The sequence below is a fragment of the Anomaloglossus baeobatrachus genome, chromosome 1 (assembly GCF_048569485.1).
Source record: "Anomaloglossus baeobatrachus isolate aAnoBae1 chromosome 1, aAnoBae1.hap1, whole genome shotgun sequence".
Classification (NCBI taxonomy): domain Eukaryota; kingdom Metazoa; phylum Chordata; class Amphibia; order Anura; family Aromobatidae; genus Anomaloglossus; species Anomaloglossus baeobatrachus.
The window spans coordinates 896,335,335-896,354,326 of NC_134353.1; the positions used below are offsets into that span (position 1 = coordinate 896,335,335).

The 18,992-nt window shown below is 45.6% G+C and overlaps 1 protein-coding gene across 13 annotated transcripts in view; it reads left to right on the forward strand.

Annotated features, from left to right (window-relative positions):
* Positions 1–18,992, forward strand: part of LOC142255321 (von Willebrand factor A domain-containing protein 5A-like) — a 415,890-nt gene that overhangs the window by 136,669 nt on the left and 260,229 nt on the right. For 7 of the 13 annotated variants that reach the window (XM_075326971.1, XM_075326869.1, XM_075326920.1 and 4 more), the window contains 2 exons: positions 15,156–15,373; positions 18,614–18,697. The exons of 2 other annotated variants lie outside the window; for them this stretch is intronic. In XM_075326971.1, the coding sequence (XP_075183086.1) occupies positions 15,156–15,373; positions 18,614–18,697 (302 nt within the window). The remainder of the gene's footprint in view (positions 1–15,155; positions 15,374–18,613; positions 18,698–18,992) is intronic. 4 more of the 13 variants (XM_075326876.1, XM_075326945.1, XM_075326960.1 and 1 more) reach the window with 1 other exon arrangement.

Consider the following 18,992-nt stretch of genomic DNA (forward strand, 5'->3'; position numbering starts at 1 on the left):
AAGTCTCTGCCCTGTAATATCTGCCCCAGTCTAATATCCAAACTTCGTTGCCAGCCCAGAAATCTCTCCACCGTACACCCCGGAGGGAAGCCCGGATTGCCGAACAAAGGCATCAGAGGAGTGGGCGAGCCAATCAGGCCGCTTTTCAGCTTTGTGGCCTCCCATACCTCCAGTGTCGCCCTGAGCAAAATCCCATCAGGCTCCACCTGTCTCCTTACATCCTCCAACTCTTTTGGTAATAGCCAGGGAAGTGCCCCAAGCGGAACTGGGGAATAAAGCTGCTCTAGTGCCACCCACTGCTTGGTCTGCCGGTGAAAATGCCAGTCTAACAACCTAGCCACCAGGACAGCATGGTGATAGGTACGTAAATCAGGCAATCCGGCTCCCCCCCTCTGTTTGGGTCGTATCAAAGTCTGATATTTGATCCTTGGTTTTCCCCCTTTCCACACAAAACGAACCAGTGCGGACCTCAATGTCTTAAAGAAGGCCGGAGGGGGATTTATAGGTATCGCCTGAAAGATGTAAAGGAATCGTGGTAGTATGTCCATTTTGAATGTGTTTACGCGGCCGAACCACGAAAGGGGTCGTTTGTTGTACTCTTCCATATCTTTTAGGGTTCTGTTTAATAAGACTTGGTAATTCAGGGAATAAAGTGTCCCCAAATTAGATGGGATCGTTACCCCTAAATATTTTATTGAGGATGCCTGCCATCGAAACGGGAATTTTTCTTTTAGTAGGGCGACTTCCTCTATTTTAAGGGAGATGTTTAGCGCTTCTGTTTTGGAATAATTTATTTTAAAATTGCTCAAATTTCCAAATCGTTCGAATTCTTTTAGTAGTGAAGGGAATGTGATCAGAGGTTGGGACGTATAGAGTAGGAGGTCATCTGCGTATATAGCCGTCTTAAATTCCCTGTCTCCAATGCTCAGACCATGTACATTGGGGTTCTGTCTAATGGCCACTGCAAGGTGCTCCATAACAATGACATATAGAAGGGGGGATAAAGGGCACCCCTGACGGGTGCCGTTTCTGATTTCCACCGGATCCGAGAGGGCCCCGTTAACCCGAACTCGGGCCGACGGTCTAGAGTACAAGGCCATTATCTTACTCACAAAGTTCGGGCCTAAACCAATTTGTCTTAATGCTGAGTTCATGAATCCCCAATGCACACGGTCAAATGCTTTTTCTGCATCTATTGAGAGCAGCCCTAGGGGCTCCCTTCTCGACGCGGCTCTGGCTATTAGGTGAATTGTTTTGGTCACATTGTCGCGGGCCTCCCTACCCTGCACGAACCCAACCTGATCTGTGTGTATAATGGAGGGCAACAGAGGTGCCAACCGGCTAGCCAGTACTTTTGCGAAGATTTTTACGTCAATATTTATTAGTGAGATCGGGCGGTAGTTGGCTACCATTGTTTGGTCTTTACCATGTTTAGGTAGAACTGTGATGTGGGCTTCTAAGGATTGTGGGGTGAAAGGGGACGATTCTGATACCGAGTTATATACTTTTGTGAGGAATGGAGTGATTTGGGCTTTAAAAAGTTTATAAAAAGCAGGAGAGAACCCATCAGGTCCCGGGCTTTTACCGCTTGGGGAGATCTCTATCGCTGTGGCCACCTCCCCCTCCTCGATTGTCCTGTCCAGTCCCCTGGCATCTTCCCCATCTAATGCAGGGAGAGCTGTCTCTGTAATGTATGACTCAATTCGGGCCTGTAATTCACCCGGGGCCATATCTGAGAATGTACCCCGTATATTGTATAGTTCTGCATAGTATTCTTTAAAGTGATTTAAAATTTTTGCGGGGTCTTGCGTGTCTGAGTTTCCCCGAGTCTTTATTTTAGTAACGTGCGAAGCTTGATTTCGTGGGTGTAATAGCCGCGCAAGTTGTCGCCCGCTTTTGTCCGAGTGATTATATAATAGCCTTTTGAATTGATTTTGAAACCTAAGAAGTCTATAATCCAGTAGTTTTCTTAATTTGTCCCTTGTTGTTGTCAGATTGGCTAGAATATCCGAAGAGGGATTATTTTTGTGTGTTGTCTCTAGTGAATTAATCGTTCGGAGAAGTTGGGCCACCTCCTGTGTTCTCTCTTTTTTGATCCTTGTCCCATGTTTTATTAGGATTCCTCTTATTACACATTTAAATGCCTCCCACTGAAACGGTAGGGGTGTAGAGTCCGTCGCGTGGGTGGACATAAAGACGTCCATTGTCTCCCTTAGGTCTGTTACACATGTTTCATCTCTTAATAAGGAATCGTTGAGCCGCCACGTCCACGCCCTGTTTGGGTAGTCCGTGGGGAGATCTCCAGGAACACTGGAGCATGATCAGACCAGACCGCATTCCCTATAGCCGCGACCGGGTGCCACGAAATAACTCTTTGGCTGACCAGAATAAAGTCAATGCGACTGTAAGTCTGGTGGGGATTAGAGAAGAATGTATAATCTTTATCTGTGGGGTGCATGATTCTCCACACATCAACCATGTGGAGATCTGCTAACTTACGTTTTAGGGCGCTCAAGCGTCTCTGAGGTATGGCGCTCCTCCCCGTTGACACATCCATTGTGGGATTCAGTGCAAAGTTAAAGTCTCCTCCCACCAGCACCTCCCCCTCCGCGAATTCTGATAGATCCTTTAAAAAAGAGCAGCATGCATTAGTTTGATTAATATTTGGTCCGTACCACCCCGCGATCGTGTAGACCACCGAGCCTATTTTAACTTTTAGCAAAGCATATCTGCCTGTCTCGTCTGTCTTAGAGTCTAAAACCGTGTGGACCAGGTTTTTGTGTATTGCGATTGAGACCCCTTTCGATCTTGATTCATTGTTCGTGCTGTGAAGCCAATGTGCAAAGTATCTGTTATGTAGATTTGGTATGTGGCCAGTTTTAAAGTGCGTTTCCTGAATGATGAAAATTTGAACTCTTTGTTTGTGCATCTCATATAGGATATGTGATCTCTTTTGGGGCACGTTGAATCCCCTAACATTCAGTGAGCCTATTTTTAACCCCGGCATTCTATCCCAGCACAGCACTATCTCCTAAGGTAAAGAACACTCCGGGTACTAGGGGATTAACACAGGGAAGAGGGAAAGGAGGGGGAAGAAAAGGTTATGGTTATAAGTGGGGAGAAGACTAGAGTTCCTTTAGGAGGAAGATGGAGGTAAAAAAGGAAAAAGAAAAAAGAATACAAGAAAGTCAAGAAGTCAGCACTTCGAGTCCACCTCTATCTCCCTGACTTTCCTCTAAGGGTGGGTCAGAGGAGAATAAAAAAAAAAAAACAAAAACTCAAATTCTCGTCTTCCTCACCCCCAGCCACAAGAAAGGAGGGTGATACTTTTAACTAATCCTCGCAACGTGAGGAATAGAACCCTCTATAGGGTTTGTGCTTTCCAAGGGGAGAATCTCCCCCCGAGCCAAGAACTTTCAATATATGTAAGCTTAACAAAATATTATTGCGAGCATTTAAACCGATGCCCCCTACAGGTGTCAAAACTATATAATGGTACCAGTATTTGCTGTTGGTCTTCCTTTGCGGATCATGTTATCAATGCATATATTTATACACTTTCTTTATTATAAGGGAGCGACGGTCCCTCTCCACTTGCTCCTCCGCTCTTCTGTGTTACTCCTAGGTTTGTGCTCACAGAGGCCGGTCACAGTGGGGCCCTTAATGAGAGGCAACTGCCTCTAATCCTTAGAAAATAAGCATAACTGGGTTGTCTTGGGACGTGTGTGACCGGCCTCCGCAGCCCGACCATCAACAATAAATTTTATCAGTATAACCGTGATAAAGACCACTCGCTCAGAGCCTCATTCACTACTGCTCCATGTCCTCTCGTCTCATCCTTCTCCTCGGGTCTCTGCGCCGTTGTGGCTGCGGGTGATTCGGACCATCTGCCTGCAGACCCGATGGTAGCTCCGGCCACTCTGTTATCTGGACCCGCGGTAGATTCAATGCTGCCGTAAAGTCCTGAAGACCTCTGGGATGGGTAAGCATATGCATCCGGCCCTCTCGGTGTACTCTCAGACGAAATGGGAAGCCCCATGAGTATGGTATATTGCGTTCCCTGAGGACGTCTAGCAGTGGCCTTAGAGCTTTCCTTTTCTGTAGGGTCCATCTCGATAAGTCCGGAAGGATCTGCAGGCGGGTTCCCTGGAAACGAACATCTCCCACTGCCCGAGCTTGGGTCATTATAGAGTCTTTCACTTGGTATCTGTGGACTCTGCAGATTACATCCCGTGGGAAGTTTGGATCCACGGGTTTAGGGCCCAGGGCTCTATGGGCTCTATCCAGCTCCAGGTGTGCCTCCCCGGGGGAACCGAGTAGGGGGTTAAAGATTTCTTTGAGTGTTGCATGCAGCTCTCCCGTGGGTACCGATTCTGGGAGCCCTCTGACCCTTATGTTGTTTCTTCGTCCCCTGTTTTCGGCATCGTCTATCATATCCGCCAGGTAGTGGAGTTGAAAAGAGTGAATAGATGTATCCTCTTTTTGTGTTGTAATTTGGGCAGACAATGTGGATGCAGTAGCCTCGATTGCTGTGACTCTTTCACCCCAGTGCTGGACCTCATCTTTCAGCATTGTCAATTCAGCTTTATAAGAACTTTCCAGCCTTTCAACATATTTCTCCATGTCATGTTTGGTTGGGATGTTTCTGATATGAGCAGCCAGGCTTTGTATATCCATGGCCAGTGTATGGCCCCCTAGAGCGGCTCTGTTGTCTGTTTCAGCTTCTGTGCTTTGGAGCCGTGGAGGGAGCTCCCAGCTTGTTATTATATTGGTATGTGGCATTATGATGGTATCTGCTTTCTGCCCCTGATCCTGGTGTGCATTCATGTGGGGTAGATTAGAGTGAGAGGGGGGGCTTTGTTGGGAAGAGCTATGTGATCTACTGTCTGCTCCTTCATTCCCCTCCCCCCTCACCACATTCCTGTTCTCAGCAGTTATCTCACTCTGTGTGCCAGCTCCTGTCATCCAGGCTTCTGTCTTATCACTGTTTAATGTCAGTGCGTGTGGCTGCTCTGCTTGTCTCCTGCCGCCGCTGCATGAAACAATTAACCCCTTCTCCCTCCCAGACAGAGACTCACGTTCAAGTGGTGACCTTTGTGTTATCAGCAGCGTCTCCTCTGCACTCTCGGCGCCATCTTCCCTCCACGTGGGCACTGACTCACTGCTCATCGGAGGTCCCTGCAGCTCCTGATTCACTCCACCGGAGGCCTGTGGGGCTGTGCTGAGCATCGCTTCTGTCCACTGCCTGTCTGCAGCACTCCTCAGGGACATGCGTGGGTGGATGGCCTCTGAAGCTGCTGCACGGTCTGTCATGGCTGCCTGACTGGGGCCTGTCAGGTATCTGGTTATGTCTCCCGTTGTTGCTGCAGGTGGTCTGACGGGTGCTGCTTTTGATCTCTGCCTCTTCCTGACTCCCATGGACTGGTTTTGATTGTGTTTACTGCTCTGTTTCTCCGTTTATTCTTGGCTCGGGTCAGGAGCAGTGCTCACATGCGTCTTGTCTCCACCATGGCCAGGCCACGCCCCCCCTTGTGTGTATATTTTTTAATTGTTTTAAACCTTTAATTTTTGATGGGGCAAATGGGGGTTGATTTGAACTGTTTATTTTTTTTTATTTTTTTTATTTTACTAGTCCCCCTAGGGGGCATAAGGATCAGCAGTCTGATCGCTTGTTCATTTGTGTAGATCACAGCTGCAGAACTCTGATCTGCAGAAATGCTGCTCTCCTTTATCAGCCAGCACTCTACCGGTAGTAAGAGGAAGTTAGTCATGATAGCTACAGGAGTCTTGATATGACCCTGTGCTACCATGGCAACCATCGGCTCCACGTGATCATGTCACAGGGCCTCCGATGGCAGTGGGGAAAGACATGTTCCCCACTGTGGGCATTTAGATCGCGCTGTCAAAATGTGACAGCAGGATCTAAGGGGTTAACAGGCATGGGTGGATCGCGGATCCACTCGTGGCTAATAGCCATACATGTCAACTGTTCAAATCAGCTAACATGTGTGGGAGTCACCGCCGGTTCACTTCAGCAGACGGCGGTGATTACCCTGATATGAGCTATGTGTCGTAAAGACGTTAATGAGAATGTCACCAGGTTTTTGCCACCTAATCTGGGAGCAGCATAACGTAGGGACAGAGATCCTGGTTACAGGGATGTGTCATGTACTGGGCTGCTTGCTGCAGTTTTGATAAAAATCTTTGCTTTATCAGCAGGAGATTATTCCTAGGGGACTAGTAATGCCTCAGTCCTCCGTATTCATGAGCTCTATATAACCCCACTTCCACCAATGATTGGCAGGTTTCTGCCTATGCATAGTGTACACAGGGAGCTTTCAATCAGTGGTGTGGGCAGGGTTTTACAGGGCTCAGCATTCAGAGAACTGGTAGTGCCGTAACCTCCAGCAAGAATGCAGAGTCTCAGAACTCGGAGTCTAATCCTGTCACAGTGCTTCCAACGGCTCCAGCAATTCACAGGTTGGTAGGCAAATGTAAAAGGGAATACAGTAGTAGGGGAAGGTAAGTAGGTGGTCGCGGGGCTGATTCCGTAGTCCAGCTATGTGTAGTGGCGATGCTCCTTGGTCTGGTCTGACTTTCATGTGGTTCCTGCTATGCACAGACCCCAGATCATATGGCATGAGGTAGAAGCCGGGGTGAATGCAATCCCACAAGAAACAGACACCGGAGGTTTCATGAACAAAGAGAGGGAACTTATTTTACTTCACATAAGCTGCAGTGTAGACATTGCACGCTATAAGCCGGTCCATATAACAGTTTCCACAGCCTATATTACAGCTCTTTCTGTATCTGTAGGAGTAAGGCTGCTTTCACACATCCGGTTTGAGCTCTGCGGCTCAATCCGGCTGTGCAAGCTATGCAACGGATGCGGTGAAAACAGCGCATCCTTTGCATAAGTTTTTCCCATGCGGCCCGTCCGGTTTTTGCCGCTTGCGGCATGCTACTGAGCATGCGCAGTGGCAAAAACCGCATGCGGCAGCCGGATGCGGTTTTTGCCACATCGCGCCGCATCCGGCCGCCATAGGCACGCATTGAAAAATGTGCCGCATCGGCCGAATGCGGCGCAATGCGTTTTTTTTTTGCCGCACGAAAAAACATGCTAGGCAACGTTCCATCCGGCCGCCGCATCGGCTAAATCTGCCGCATGCGGCAAAAACCGGATGGAACACAAGGCCTTGCGGCACAATGCGGCACTAATTAAAGTCTATGCAGAAAAAATGCAACCGGCAGCAAAAAAAACCGGTTGCGATTTTCCTGCAAAGTGCCGGAGTGTGCCGCATTGCAGAAACCGGAGGTGTGAAAGCAGCCTAACTCTTCCTCATCCAAGCTCACTTACACTGCTCGCCGGTCTGCCAGTGCTCCGGCCGACACTGTGCTGTGAGCTCAGCTCAAAGGGGTGGAGGAAAAGGGGCTTAACCACCACAACAGTAATTGTGCTCCTTCCAGGGCAGTGTGAGATAGTGCTCTAGACGGTTGCTTATCTCCACTTACCTTTTATCCTGGTCCTGAATGGAGCAGTCATAGACGTTCTGCAGCTATTTTTTCACATGTGATTATACAAAAAGAGTGAATTTTGATGGATACAATATATACCTACTTGTTAGCAGCTGTTCACATTAAGATCTCAGCATCCGCCTGGTAAGTGCGTGTAAAAACTACACAAAAGACATTTAATCCCCCTTCTCGCTGCAGCCAATTTTCATTTTGCCCTTTAATTTTTCTCATCACTCTCTTCAAGAGCTGTAACTTTTAACTTTTTTTATTTGTCTGTCAATATAGCAATGAGGGTTTTTTTTTTTGCAGAATGAGTTGTTGTTGTTTTTTTTTTCCAAACATTTTTATTGATTTTGCAAATTTTATAAAAACCATAACAAAATGAGTACGATTACAAGGGAAGGACAATCAATTGACAGAGTATGATATAGAAGAAGAAAATGTGGGTACAACCCCCTCTTGCTAGTCCAGATTATTCTTCCATGAAAAATGACATATAATGAAACCGAACTAGAAAGTCAAAATAAACCAAGTGTCATTCTCTAGTAGTTCCAAAATCAATGATGTGTCTTACTTCCTTGACGTCTCGCCTCCTCCTTCCTCTCGAGCCCCCACTAAGTGATCCTCAGGTTGCCCAAGCTATCCTGGATTTCATTCAGGAGATACCACTCCGTGTGTATGAAAGGTGTCACCAAGTTATTTATGTCTCCCTGTGTGAAGTGGTGTTCAATAAAATTTTTCCATCTCCCAAAGAACGCGGCTGTCTTTTGATCCTTATCCCTTTCCGCTTCCAATTTTTCCAACTTCAGAAGAGTATGCAATTCCCCAATAACCTCCTTTGTAGATTGACCCTCCCTCTGTATCCAGTGTCTTAAGATATACCTTTTAGCTATCATGGCCAAGTCATGTATGATTGCAAATGTCCTTTTATCCCGAGTATTTGATCCCCCTTTGACTCCACCCTCAAAGAAATGGAAAATCCACACCATTAATTCTGGTCTGCAATATATCCCCCATGTTGATTGGGCCAACATTCTTACTTGATTCCAGAACCTCTGCACTTCCTTACATTCCCAGAGTCCATGTAGCATATCTGTTTTCTCTGCTTGACATTTTGGACAACGTGCATCTCTACCCGGAATATTGAAACCTTCAATAGCCCTATGTAAAATCCTAAACTGGGTGTCTCTCCAACCCTCGTTGGTGATGTGTTTCCGCATTTGGACCCACCCTTTCAATATATTTCCCACTACTTCTTGACCTTTCAGTTGTTTCTCCCATGCTAATAAGGTACGACTATCCTCCCGAGATGTTAATACCTCCCTAAGTGTTCGGTAAATTTGGGATACATTTACATTTGTAACCTCACATTCCAGGAGCTCATCAATCGGACTTTTGTTCAATTCCCTTCCAATCTCGCCAAGATCTCTGATTATTCCAAACTTCAATTGCTCATACTGGATAATGTGAATGTTATTGAGGTCATATTTATCGAGCACTTCCCTTCCTGTCATCCACCGCCTCTCCTCCACATTCATAACATCTTGCATTCTCTTGATGCCCTTCTCTTTCCATCCCAGAAATAATTGTTGTCTCGTCCCTGAGGGAAATTTGGGGATGTCCAGGGATTTAAATACTTAGACACCTTCCAGGAAAGTCCCAGTTTCTTTCTAACTAGTCTCCAAGTTAACATGGTGTCTCGAAATATGATAGAGTTTCTTATGTGACCCTCAGTCCTAGACAATGGGGCGTGGAGAATGGACTTCAGGTCCCATGGTGTTGCGTATTTGGTCTCCATGTCATGATCTGAGTGTCTACTTGTTCCTCTCAACCAGTAAATCACGTCTCATAATACACACCAGGTTATACCCCTAACGTCCGAGAAATTGATTCCTCCCTCCTCCACTGACTTCATCAATGTGCGTAATTTTATTCTTGGTTTCCTTCCCCTCCACACAAAATCCGCATATGCTGCGTTGAGTCTGTTAACAACTTTTACTTTTAATAGTAGCGGAATTGTCTGAAAGGGATACAGCAGCCTAGGAAAGCTCATCATTTTTATCAAGTGGCATCTTGCCAGCAATGGTAAGGGTAGGCCTTTCCATCCCCTTAGTTGTGTTATGATTTTTCTGATCAGTGGGCCATAATTAACTTTATAAATTGTTTCCACCGTTCTCCCTATCTGCACTCCCAGGTATTTGATTGATGTCTGTGCTATAGGGATCCCACATATACAACCATCTCTCAGATTTCTCCCAACAGTCCCATGACCTCCCCTCAAGAACAAGATCTCGCACTTCTTTTTGTTTAACTTAAAGCCTGAGAATTATCCAAATTTTTCAATCATGTCAAGGGTTTGGGGTAAGTCCACGCCTGGGTTTCCCATATACAGTATCACATCCTCAGCGAAAAGCGCTATCTTCATTTCTGCCCCCCTTATTTTAATCCCTTTGAAGCTCTTAAGATCCTGAAGAACTCTAGATAATGGCTCAATTGCCAGGTTAAATAGTAGGGGGGATAGCGGGCAGCCCTGCCTCGTCCCCTTCATCAGGGGGAACACTTCCGACAGGAAGCCCGGGGTATATATCCTTGCTCCCGAGTTGGCATATAAACTTCTGATGTAAAGTCTCATTTTACCGGTAATTCCTATGGCCTCCATCACCTTATCCAGCTAGCCAGTTCCAATTAACATTATCGAACTCTTTCTCGACGTCGAGTGTAACAACTAAAGCAGGTTTTGCCCCTTCCTCGGTACGCCCCAATCTAACCGCATCTACCACTAAGATCGTCTTCCTGATGTTGGTAACCGCATTTCTCCCTTTGATAAACCCTACCTGATGTTCGGAGATTATCCTAGGCAAAATCAGTGCTAGTCTATCGGCCATGATTATGACATTATTTGTAAATCCTGATTAATGAGCGATATGGGCCTGTAACTAGAGGGATCATCTAGGTCTTTGTTACCCTTTGGGAGTAATTTAATGTATGCTATGTTGGCATTTCTAGGGATTTCTGTTCCTCCCAGGATTGCATTAAAAACTGAGGTTAAGTCCGGTGCAATCAGATCCTTAAGTGCTTTATGAAATTCGCTATTAAAACCATGAGGTCCTGGCGCTTTATTAGTGTTAAGCTCCCCGATTGTTCTTGTTACCTCCTCCATTGAAATGTCCGCATTTAGGGCTCCCAGCTCTTCCTCCGTTAAGTTAAGTTAGGCATTTGAGCTTGTCTTAACCAGTCGTCCTCGTCAGTGAAATCATTGTTTCCTGACCCATATCGCTTTCTATAATATTCCCCCAGCACCTTGTTGATTTCTTTGGGTCTGTGGTTACCCCCCTCCCTTTCTTTTCATTTTGGAGATTACCATTGTTTTTCTGCTACCCCTTGCCAAATTTGCTAACATTCTCCCTGCCTTATTGCCGAATCTATGAAGATCAGCTTCCTTGTGAGAACAAAAGAGTTGTTCCTTTTTTTTGGCCCACTCGTCAAAGCCCCTCTTTGCCTTCAACCATCTGTCCCTTGCCAAACTAGACCTATCTACCAGATAATTTGTATATGCTAGCTAGAACAATACTGGAGTCTCCCTGTGTTCCTTGTTGTCCTCTGTGAACTCTTCCCACCACTCTCGCAGTATCTTGTGAAAATTATCCTGTCTGAGGAGGAACGACGGGAATCTCCATGTAATGTCAGAACCACTCCTGAAATTCTCTCTGATGTCCACTCTCACCGGACTGTGATCAGAGATCACCATATTCTCAATCATGCAGTTTTTTGCTCCATTCACAAGATCCCGAGACATCCAAATCTGATCTATGCGCGACCAACTGTCATGTGGGTAGGAGAAGTGTGTATATTCCCTATCATGTGGGTGGTTAGCCTCCATATATCTTTTGTCCCTATATCTTCTAATGATACATCCCTGTTTACCATTCTCTTGTCCCCAGGACCCTTCTCCCCTACCCCCTCCCCTCTCCTTCTGTCTTCAGCCGAGTTTGGTACTGTGTTGAAGTCTCCCGCCACTATGATGTTGGGTGTCTCATCTGATAGTATGATAGCTTTCATATTATCATGAAACGTAATCTGATGCAGGTTTGGACCATATACATTGTAAATACTGAGTGTGCCCGCTGGACTAGTAATTGTCAGATGTTGCCACCTTCCCTGATCATCCTCCTCATGAGCCACTACTTCATGGCTGAGCTGTTTGTTTATCAAAATCAATGTGCCCGCCTTCCTACCTTGCGCCGCTGCCCCATAAACTGAACCTACCCAGAATTTTTTCATGTGAAAAAAATCCTCCCTCCCCAAATGGGTTTCTTGTAATAGAGCAATATCTGTTTTTAATCTTTTCAGGTGCCTTAGAATCATTGCTCGCTTGTTGGGTGATCTTAGGCCCTTAACATTCCACGTTGTTAATTGTATCATTTTTGCCTAAGTAGACTACTCTTACTATTTCCACCCCTCAAGACCCCAGCATCAGTGGAGACGAGACGGCTAACTCTAAGCTCACAGATGGCTCCTCCAGAATGACACTTCCTTTCCCCAACTTGTAAATATAACCCAGAAAAACAAAGAAAAAACAAATAACGGATAATTATGCAACATGTTGTCCCTTTTGAGGGAGTGTCGGCGCTTTTCGCCATGTTAGTGACTTCCCCTTTTCCTAGCCAACATATGAAGCTCCCTAGTCATCCCCCATAACAAACATATCCTGTACTTTATTCCCCTCATAACTGCAGCGACCGCAAATACTATGTCAGTATTAATGCAATATGGTAAATATGGAAAAACGTTAATGAGATATTAACAATCGGATCAGTCTTGAAATTAGGGCACTGTCCAGCCGAATGGACCCGATCTGCTACGCATGGATCTAGTAAGCAATCCAGAGAGAAAAAAAAAAAAAGAGAGGGGGGGGAGCAAAGAAGAGAAAAAAACAATTAGTGGGATCTCTTTCCATCTTCCTCGTGGCATCTCTCCCCTCTCATCTTAATGCAATAACATCAGCGTCTTTCCTTGGTCGAGGAAAACAAAAAAAAGAAACAAAAACAGGGTGAACCCACTCACAAATCATGTGGCCGGATTCTTCTCCGGTCGCTGGTCCCTGAGACCCGACCTAGGGCTGTGCTGCTGGATTGGACTTAGTCTCCTCTCTCCTCCGACCTCACTTTGTACTTGCCCTCTGTGTTGTTCCTTCTCTCTTCCCAAGCTTGTGGGGTATCCTCTTCCGTTGGTGCCTCCTCTGCTGGATCCTCTGTCCTGTCTTCCCGTCCGGTTCTTGTCTTGCTCTGACATGAGGGTGTTTTCCGCTTCCTTGTGATCTTTATAGTATGAGAACGAGCCAGTAGGGTTTCTGACTTTTAGTATAGCTGGGTAGAGCAGCTGGCATTTTACTCTTTTGTTGTACAAGAATGTGCATATTTTACTGAATTCCTTACTTCTCTTAGAAACATCAGCAGAGTAGTCTCTGAAGATTAGCAGTCTATTGCCTTGGTATTGTAATGTGCGTTTTCAGTCTCTGAAAGCCCTCAGTATTTCCTCTTTGTGTTTGTATTCAAGATACTTGACTATCACCTGTCTGGCTCTTGGTGTGGGTTTATTACTTGAATTCTGTCCATCCCCTTTGTTCACCTCCTGTTGCCTCAGTGGTCCCACTCTGTGGGCCCTCTCCACTCTAAACTTTGCTTTTATGCCTAGGGCCTGTGGTAGCTCCTGCTCACATATGCTGTCTAGCTGTCCCAAAGATACAGATTCTGGCAGCCCCACAATACGCAGGTTGTTGCGTCTTGATCTGTTTTCTAGATCTTCTGCCTTGTCTTTTAAATATTAATTGGATTTCACTAGGTTTGCAATTTGCTCCTGCATGCTCTGGATTACATCCTCAGAATCAGAAATTCTCTGTTCTGTGTCTGTTAGTCAATTAGCGTGGTCGTTTAACTGCTTTTGTATATTGGCAAGTGAATTTTGTATAGCTGCCTTAATGGCCAATTTTATTTCTTTAGACAGATGGGATGCCACTTCTATTGCCAGTTTTTTATAATCCACATTGAACTCTTGCGGTTGCTCATTATGACCTGCAGGTGGTGCTGTTGCCTTAGATTTTCTTGTCTGTGCTGATCCTCTGTCTCCTCCCAGTAATTTTCCAGATTATAATAGCTTTGGGCTTGCACGTTTTTTGTTTCCTTTAAAAGGGGTATTAATGCTTTTATTTAACTTTTAGGAAGATTGGCCAGATCTGTTCCCCCTACATTGCTGGCCTGCATTTTCCTCCTGCCCTCCTAATCCTCCATGCATCCCTTCAGCTCCACTTTCTTCTTCCTCTCTCTGTTCTCCTTCTATGTCTCCTTCATCTTCCCATTGTGATCCTCCCTCTTCTGACCCCTGCATCCACTTCTCTGCAGCATTAGTGATCTCTGCCTCCTCATTTACATCCTCCATTTCTCTCCCTCTCCGGCCCAGCGTTACTGTTTCTCTTGCCTTGTTTTCTGGCTCCTCCAACAGACTTGCCGGCACCATGCTTATCTCCTCCATGCCCTGCAGACATTCAGCGTTGCTGCTCCTCCAGGATCCCTCTCCACCGCTGGCACTCCGTAGCAGGTACCACTCCATGCCTGCCGACTTCCTGGTCCGTGCTGTGTTACTTGCGATGCGGCCATGTGAACGGGAGAGCTTTATTCTGACTGATTCCACGGGGGGGGTGGCAGGAGCTTCTTCTTTATGCCTCCACCTCAGCCAGGACCAGATCCGGAAGTCGAGTTGTTGTTTTGAATACCTTTCACTTCACCATAAAATGTACTGAAATAAAAAAAAATGTAGATGTGGTGAAAAACTATAACAGATTCTTATATTTGTTTATTTTTTTTATTTCTTTTTTTAAATGGACTTATTTTACATTGACTAAGATGGCAGCCATGAGGGTCTTAAGTAGGACCAAAGACCATGAAATCCCTCCAGCACCCCAAAAGTATTTAAATACTTTGTAAGATGGCCCCCAGACACATCATGGAGGGGAGATATGTATCACAGAGGTGGTTATCCTGGAATCAAGGTCTGTCACGTATTGTTCTGAGAGTGTTTAATAGGGCATGGCAAGGGCCGGGTTTACGAGCAGTCAGAGAGATTGGTGGGACTGGCTGCCTACATATCCCCACCCAGGAAAGTCCAGGTGTATTATTAGGTGTCTGTGTGTGGAGGTAAGGAGGAATCCCATGTGAAGTTTCCATGTGGGGACTTGCATACTGGACCGAAGTGCGTTTGGAGTGTCTAATTTGCTTTCCTGCCCTAAAATGCTGTTTATTTTCTGTGTTTGCGGCATGTATTATGGAGTCTTAATAAAGCAGCCTGGATGTTTTATGTAAATCGCCTCCTGTGTCTACCTCAAACGCTATCGAATGAGTCCACATCCCTACAGCTTAAACAGCAACAATCTGAGCCAACTCCTATCGCTGCTGTTAGAGGCAAAAGCCAGCTGTACAACAGAGCAGGCATCAGCTGGATATGATGTGAGCCCGCTCCATATATTGGGACCCATTGTAGGACGTACTTTCACCTAATGTGATGTGAACAGTTTCATGGCAATAAACATGGATTCTACCCTTGTATATACTGACCTACCCATCACCTAACCGCCTTTCTTTTCTCAGACCCACCATCCATAGACTGGCAGCCAAGTCTCTGATCTCAGAGCTGGAATGTGGAAAAGACTCAAGATCTGAGGAGATGAAGAAGAGAATTCTGGAGACGAGTCTTCAGTCTGGGGTTATCTCTGCACTCACTGCCTTTGTTGCTGTTAATAAGGACACCAAGACCCCACTGGAAGGTCCTCCAGTCCGGAGAGACATCCCTGCTCCAAGTAATTACGGTAATGCTTTACAATCCGTTTGCACCAGACCGTAGTAATGCCGACACTTAAAAGTACCAAGTATAGAACATATACGATACAACCGGACATATCAGCGCTCATATAATACAACCGGACATATCAGCGCTTATATAATACAACTGGACATATCAGCGCTTATATAATACAACTGGACATATCAGCGCTCATATAATACAACCGGACATATCACTGCTCATATAATACAACCGGACATATCAGCGCTCATATAATACAACTGGACATATCAGCGCTCATATAATACAACCGGACATATCAGCGCTCATATAATACACCTGGACATATCAGCGCTCATATAATACAACTGGACATATCAGTGCTGATATAATACAACCGAACATATCAGTGCTCATATACAGTGCCTACAAGTAGTATTCAACCCCCTGCAGATTTAGCAGGTTTGATAAGATGCAAATAAGTTAGAGCCTGCAAACTTCAAACAAGAGCAGGATTTATTAACAGATGCATAAATCTTACAAACCAACAAGTTATGTTGCTCAGTTAAATTTTAATAAATTTTCAACATAAAAGTGTGGGTCAATTATTATTCAACCCCTAGGTTTAATATTTTGTGGAATAACCCTTGTTTGCAATTACAGCTAATAATCGTCTTTTATAAGACCTGATCAGGCCGGCACAGGTCTCTGGAGTTATCTTGGCCCACTCCTCCATGCAGATCTTCTCCAAGTTATCTAGGTTCTTTGGGTGTCTCATGTGGACTTTAATCTTGAGCTCCTTCCACAAGTTTTCAATTGGGTTAAGGTCAGGAGACTGACTAGGCCACTGCAACACCTTGATTTTTTCCCTCTTGAACCAGGCCTTGGTTTTCTTGGCTGTGTGCTTTGGGTCGTTGTCTTGTTGGAAGATGAAATGACGACCCATCTTAAGATCCTTGATGGAGGAGCGGAGGTTCTTGGCCAAAATCTCCAGGTAGGCTGTGCTATCCATCTTCCCATGGATGCGGACCAGATGGCCAGGCCCCTTGGCTGAGAAACAGCCCCACAGCATGATGCTGCCACCACCATGCTTGACTGTAGGGATGGTATTCTTGGGGTCGTATGCAGTGCCATCCAGTCTCCAAACGTCACGTGTGTGGTTGGCACCAAAGATCTCGATCTTGGTCTCATCAGACCAGAGAACCTTGAACCAGTCTGTCTCAGAGTCCTCCAAGTGATCATGAGCAAACTGTAGACGAGCCTTGACATGACGCTTTGAAAGTAAAGGTACCTTACGGGCTCGTCTGGAACGGAGACCATTGCGGTGGAGTACGTTACTTATGGTATTGACTGAATCCAATGTCCCCACTGCCATGAGATCTTCCCGGAGCTCCTTCCTTGTTGTCCTTGGGTTAGCCTTGACTCTTCGGACAAGCCTGGCCTCGGCACGGGTGGAAACTTTCAAAGGCTGTCCAGGCCTTGGAAGGCTAACAGTAGTTCCATAAGCCTTCCACTTCGGATGATGCTCCCAACAGTGGAGACAGGTAGGCCCAACTCCTTGGAAAGGGTTTTGTACCCCTTGCCAGCCTTGTGACCCTCCACAATCTTGTCTCTGATGGTCTTGGAATGCTCCTTTGTCTTTCCCATGTTGACCAAGTATGAGTGCTGTTCACAAGTTTGGGGAGGATTAGACAGAAAAGGCTGGAAAAAGAGATAATTAATCCAAACATGTGAAGCTCATTGTTCTTTGTGCCTGAAATACTTCTTAATACTTTAGGGGAACCAAACAGAATTCTGGTGGTTTGAGGGGTTGAATAATAAATGACCCTCTGAATAAACTTTTCACAATTTAAAAAAAAAAAACAAAAAAAAAACAAACAACATTCTTTTTTGCTGCAGTGCATTTCACACTTCCAGGCTGATCTACAGTCCAAATGTCACAATGCCAAGTTAATTCAGAATGTGTAAACCTGCTAAATCTGCAGGGGGTTGAATACTACTTGTAGGCACTGTAATACAACTGGACATATCAGTGCTTATATAATACAACTGGACATATCAGCATTTATATAATACCACCAGACATATCAGCGCTTATATAATACACCTGGACATATCAGAGATCATATAATACAACCGGACATATCAGCGCTCATATAATACAACCGGACATATCAGCGCTCATATAATACAACCGGACATATCAGCGCTTATATAATACAACCGGACATATCAGCGCTCATATAATACAACTAAATATATTAGTGCTCATTAAAGTCAACCAGACATATCAGTGCTCAAATAATAAAATTGGAAATATTAGTGCTCATATAACACAACTGGACGTATCACTGCTCATATAACAAAATCTAACATATCAGCGCTAATATATTATACATCATGTTGAGGAGAAAACGTACTAGAAAGCAGAAACACAGTATCTCTGTCTCTGGGCAGCTGTAATCTGATCCCTAAAGCCTGCTTTACACGGGACGACCGATCGTGCGCTTTCACGATCGATCGTACCCGCCCCCGTCGTTTGTGCGTCACGGGCAATTGATTGCCAGTGGCACACAAACTCATTAACCCCCCCGTCACACGTACTTACCTCCCGTGCGACGTCACTGAGGGCGGCAAACATCCACTTCCTGAAGGGGGAGGGACGTTCGGCGTCACAGCGATGTCACGCGGCGGACGGCCAATAGAAGCGGAGGGGCGGAGATGAGCGGGATGTAAACATCCCGCCCACCTCCTTTCTTCCACATAGCCGGCGGGAGCCGCGGAACGCAGGTAAGCGATGTTCATCGTTCCCGTGGTGTCACACGGAGCGACGTGTGCTGCCATGGGAACGATGAACAACCGGCGCCATGTTTCATAAACGATTTTATGAAACCTAGCGACGAGTACACGACTCACGATTTGTGAGCGATACTGCGTCGCTAGGAGGTGTCACACAGGCCGGCATCGATGTGCGTCACAAAAACCGTGACCCCCGACGATCTATCGCACGATAGATCGTCTCGTGTAAAGAACCCTTTAGTGATATGGCAGTTCATGTTGTCTCAAGCAAGATGGATTTTAGTTGCAATTCAGAGTGAATGGTTTCAGAAGAAGTGGCTCATGAGTGGAGAAAGAAGTACATTTCTCCAATAAGATATATTATATAGAAAGTGTCTTATATTTGCCTGTACTATTGATTTATGCAGTTGGATTTATTGAAAATAAGCATTTAATTTACTTTGATTTCCATCTTTTGTTTCTGCAGGTTTCATGTGTTCAGGAGGAGCACGACCAGTGGCTATGGCCTGTCGGCGTCCGCCCCAGTCAAAAAAGATGGCAACAGGTGCAGGTGCTTACAGTCATTTCTTAAACTTTATGCATGAAAGTTACTTCTCTGCTCGGTAAAACGTCCCATACAGATGACCCATCTATCATGTACTATTAGCATCACACCATGGCGTCCGGCAGAGGGATAAGATATTGAGTGTCCAGCCGGCTACACCAGTAAATCACTATATAGAAGCTGCTGATATAGTTGTGCGCGTGTCTCCACTGGAAAGTGAAGTGTCTTTAAACAGCACAAATGCGTGACACAATAAAATGAGTTATCCAAAAGGTGGTGTCACCAACAGTGTAAGGAGGAG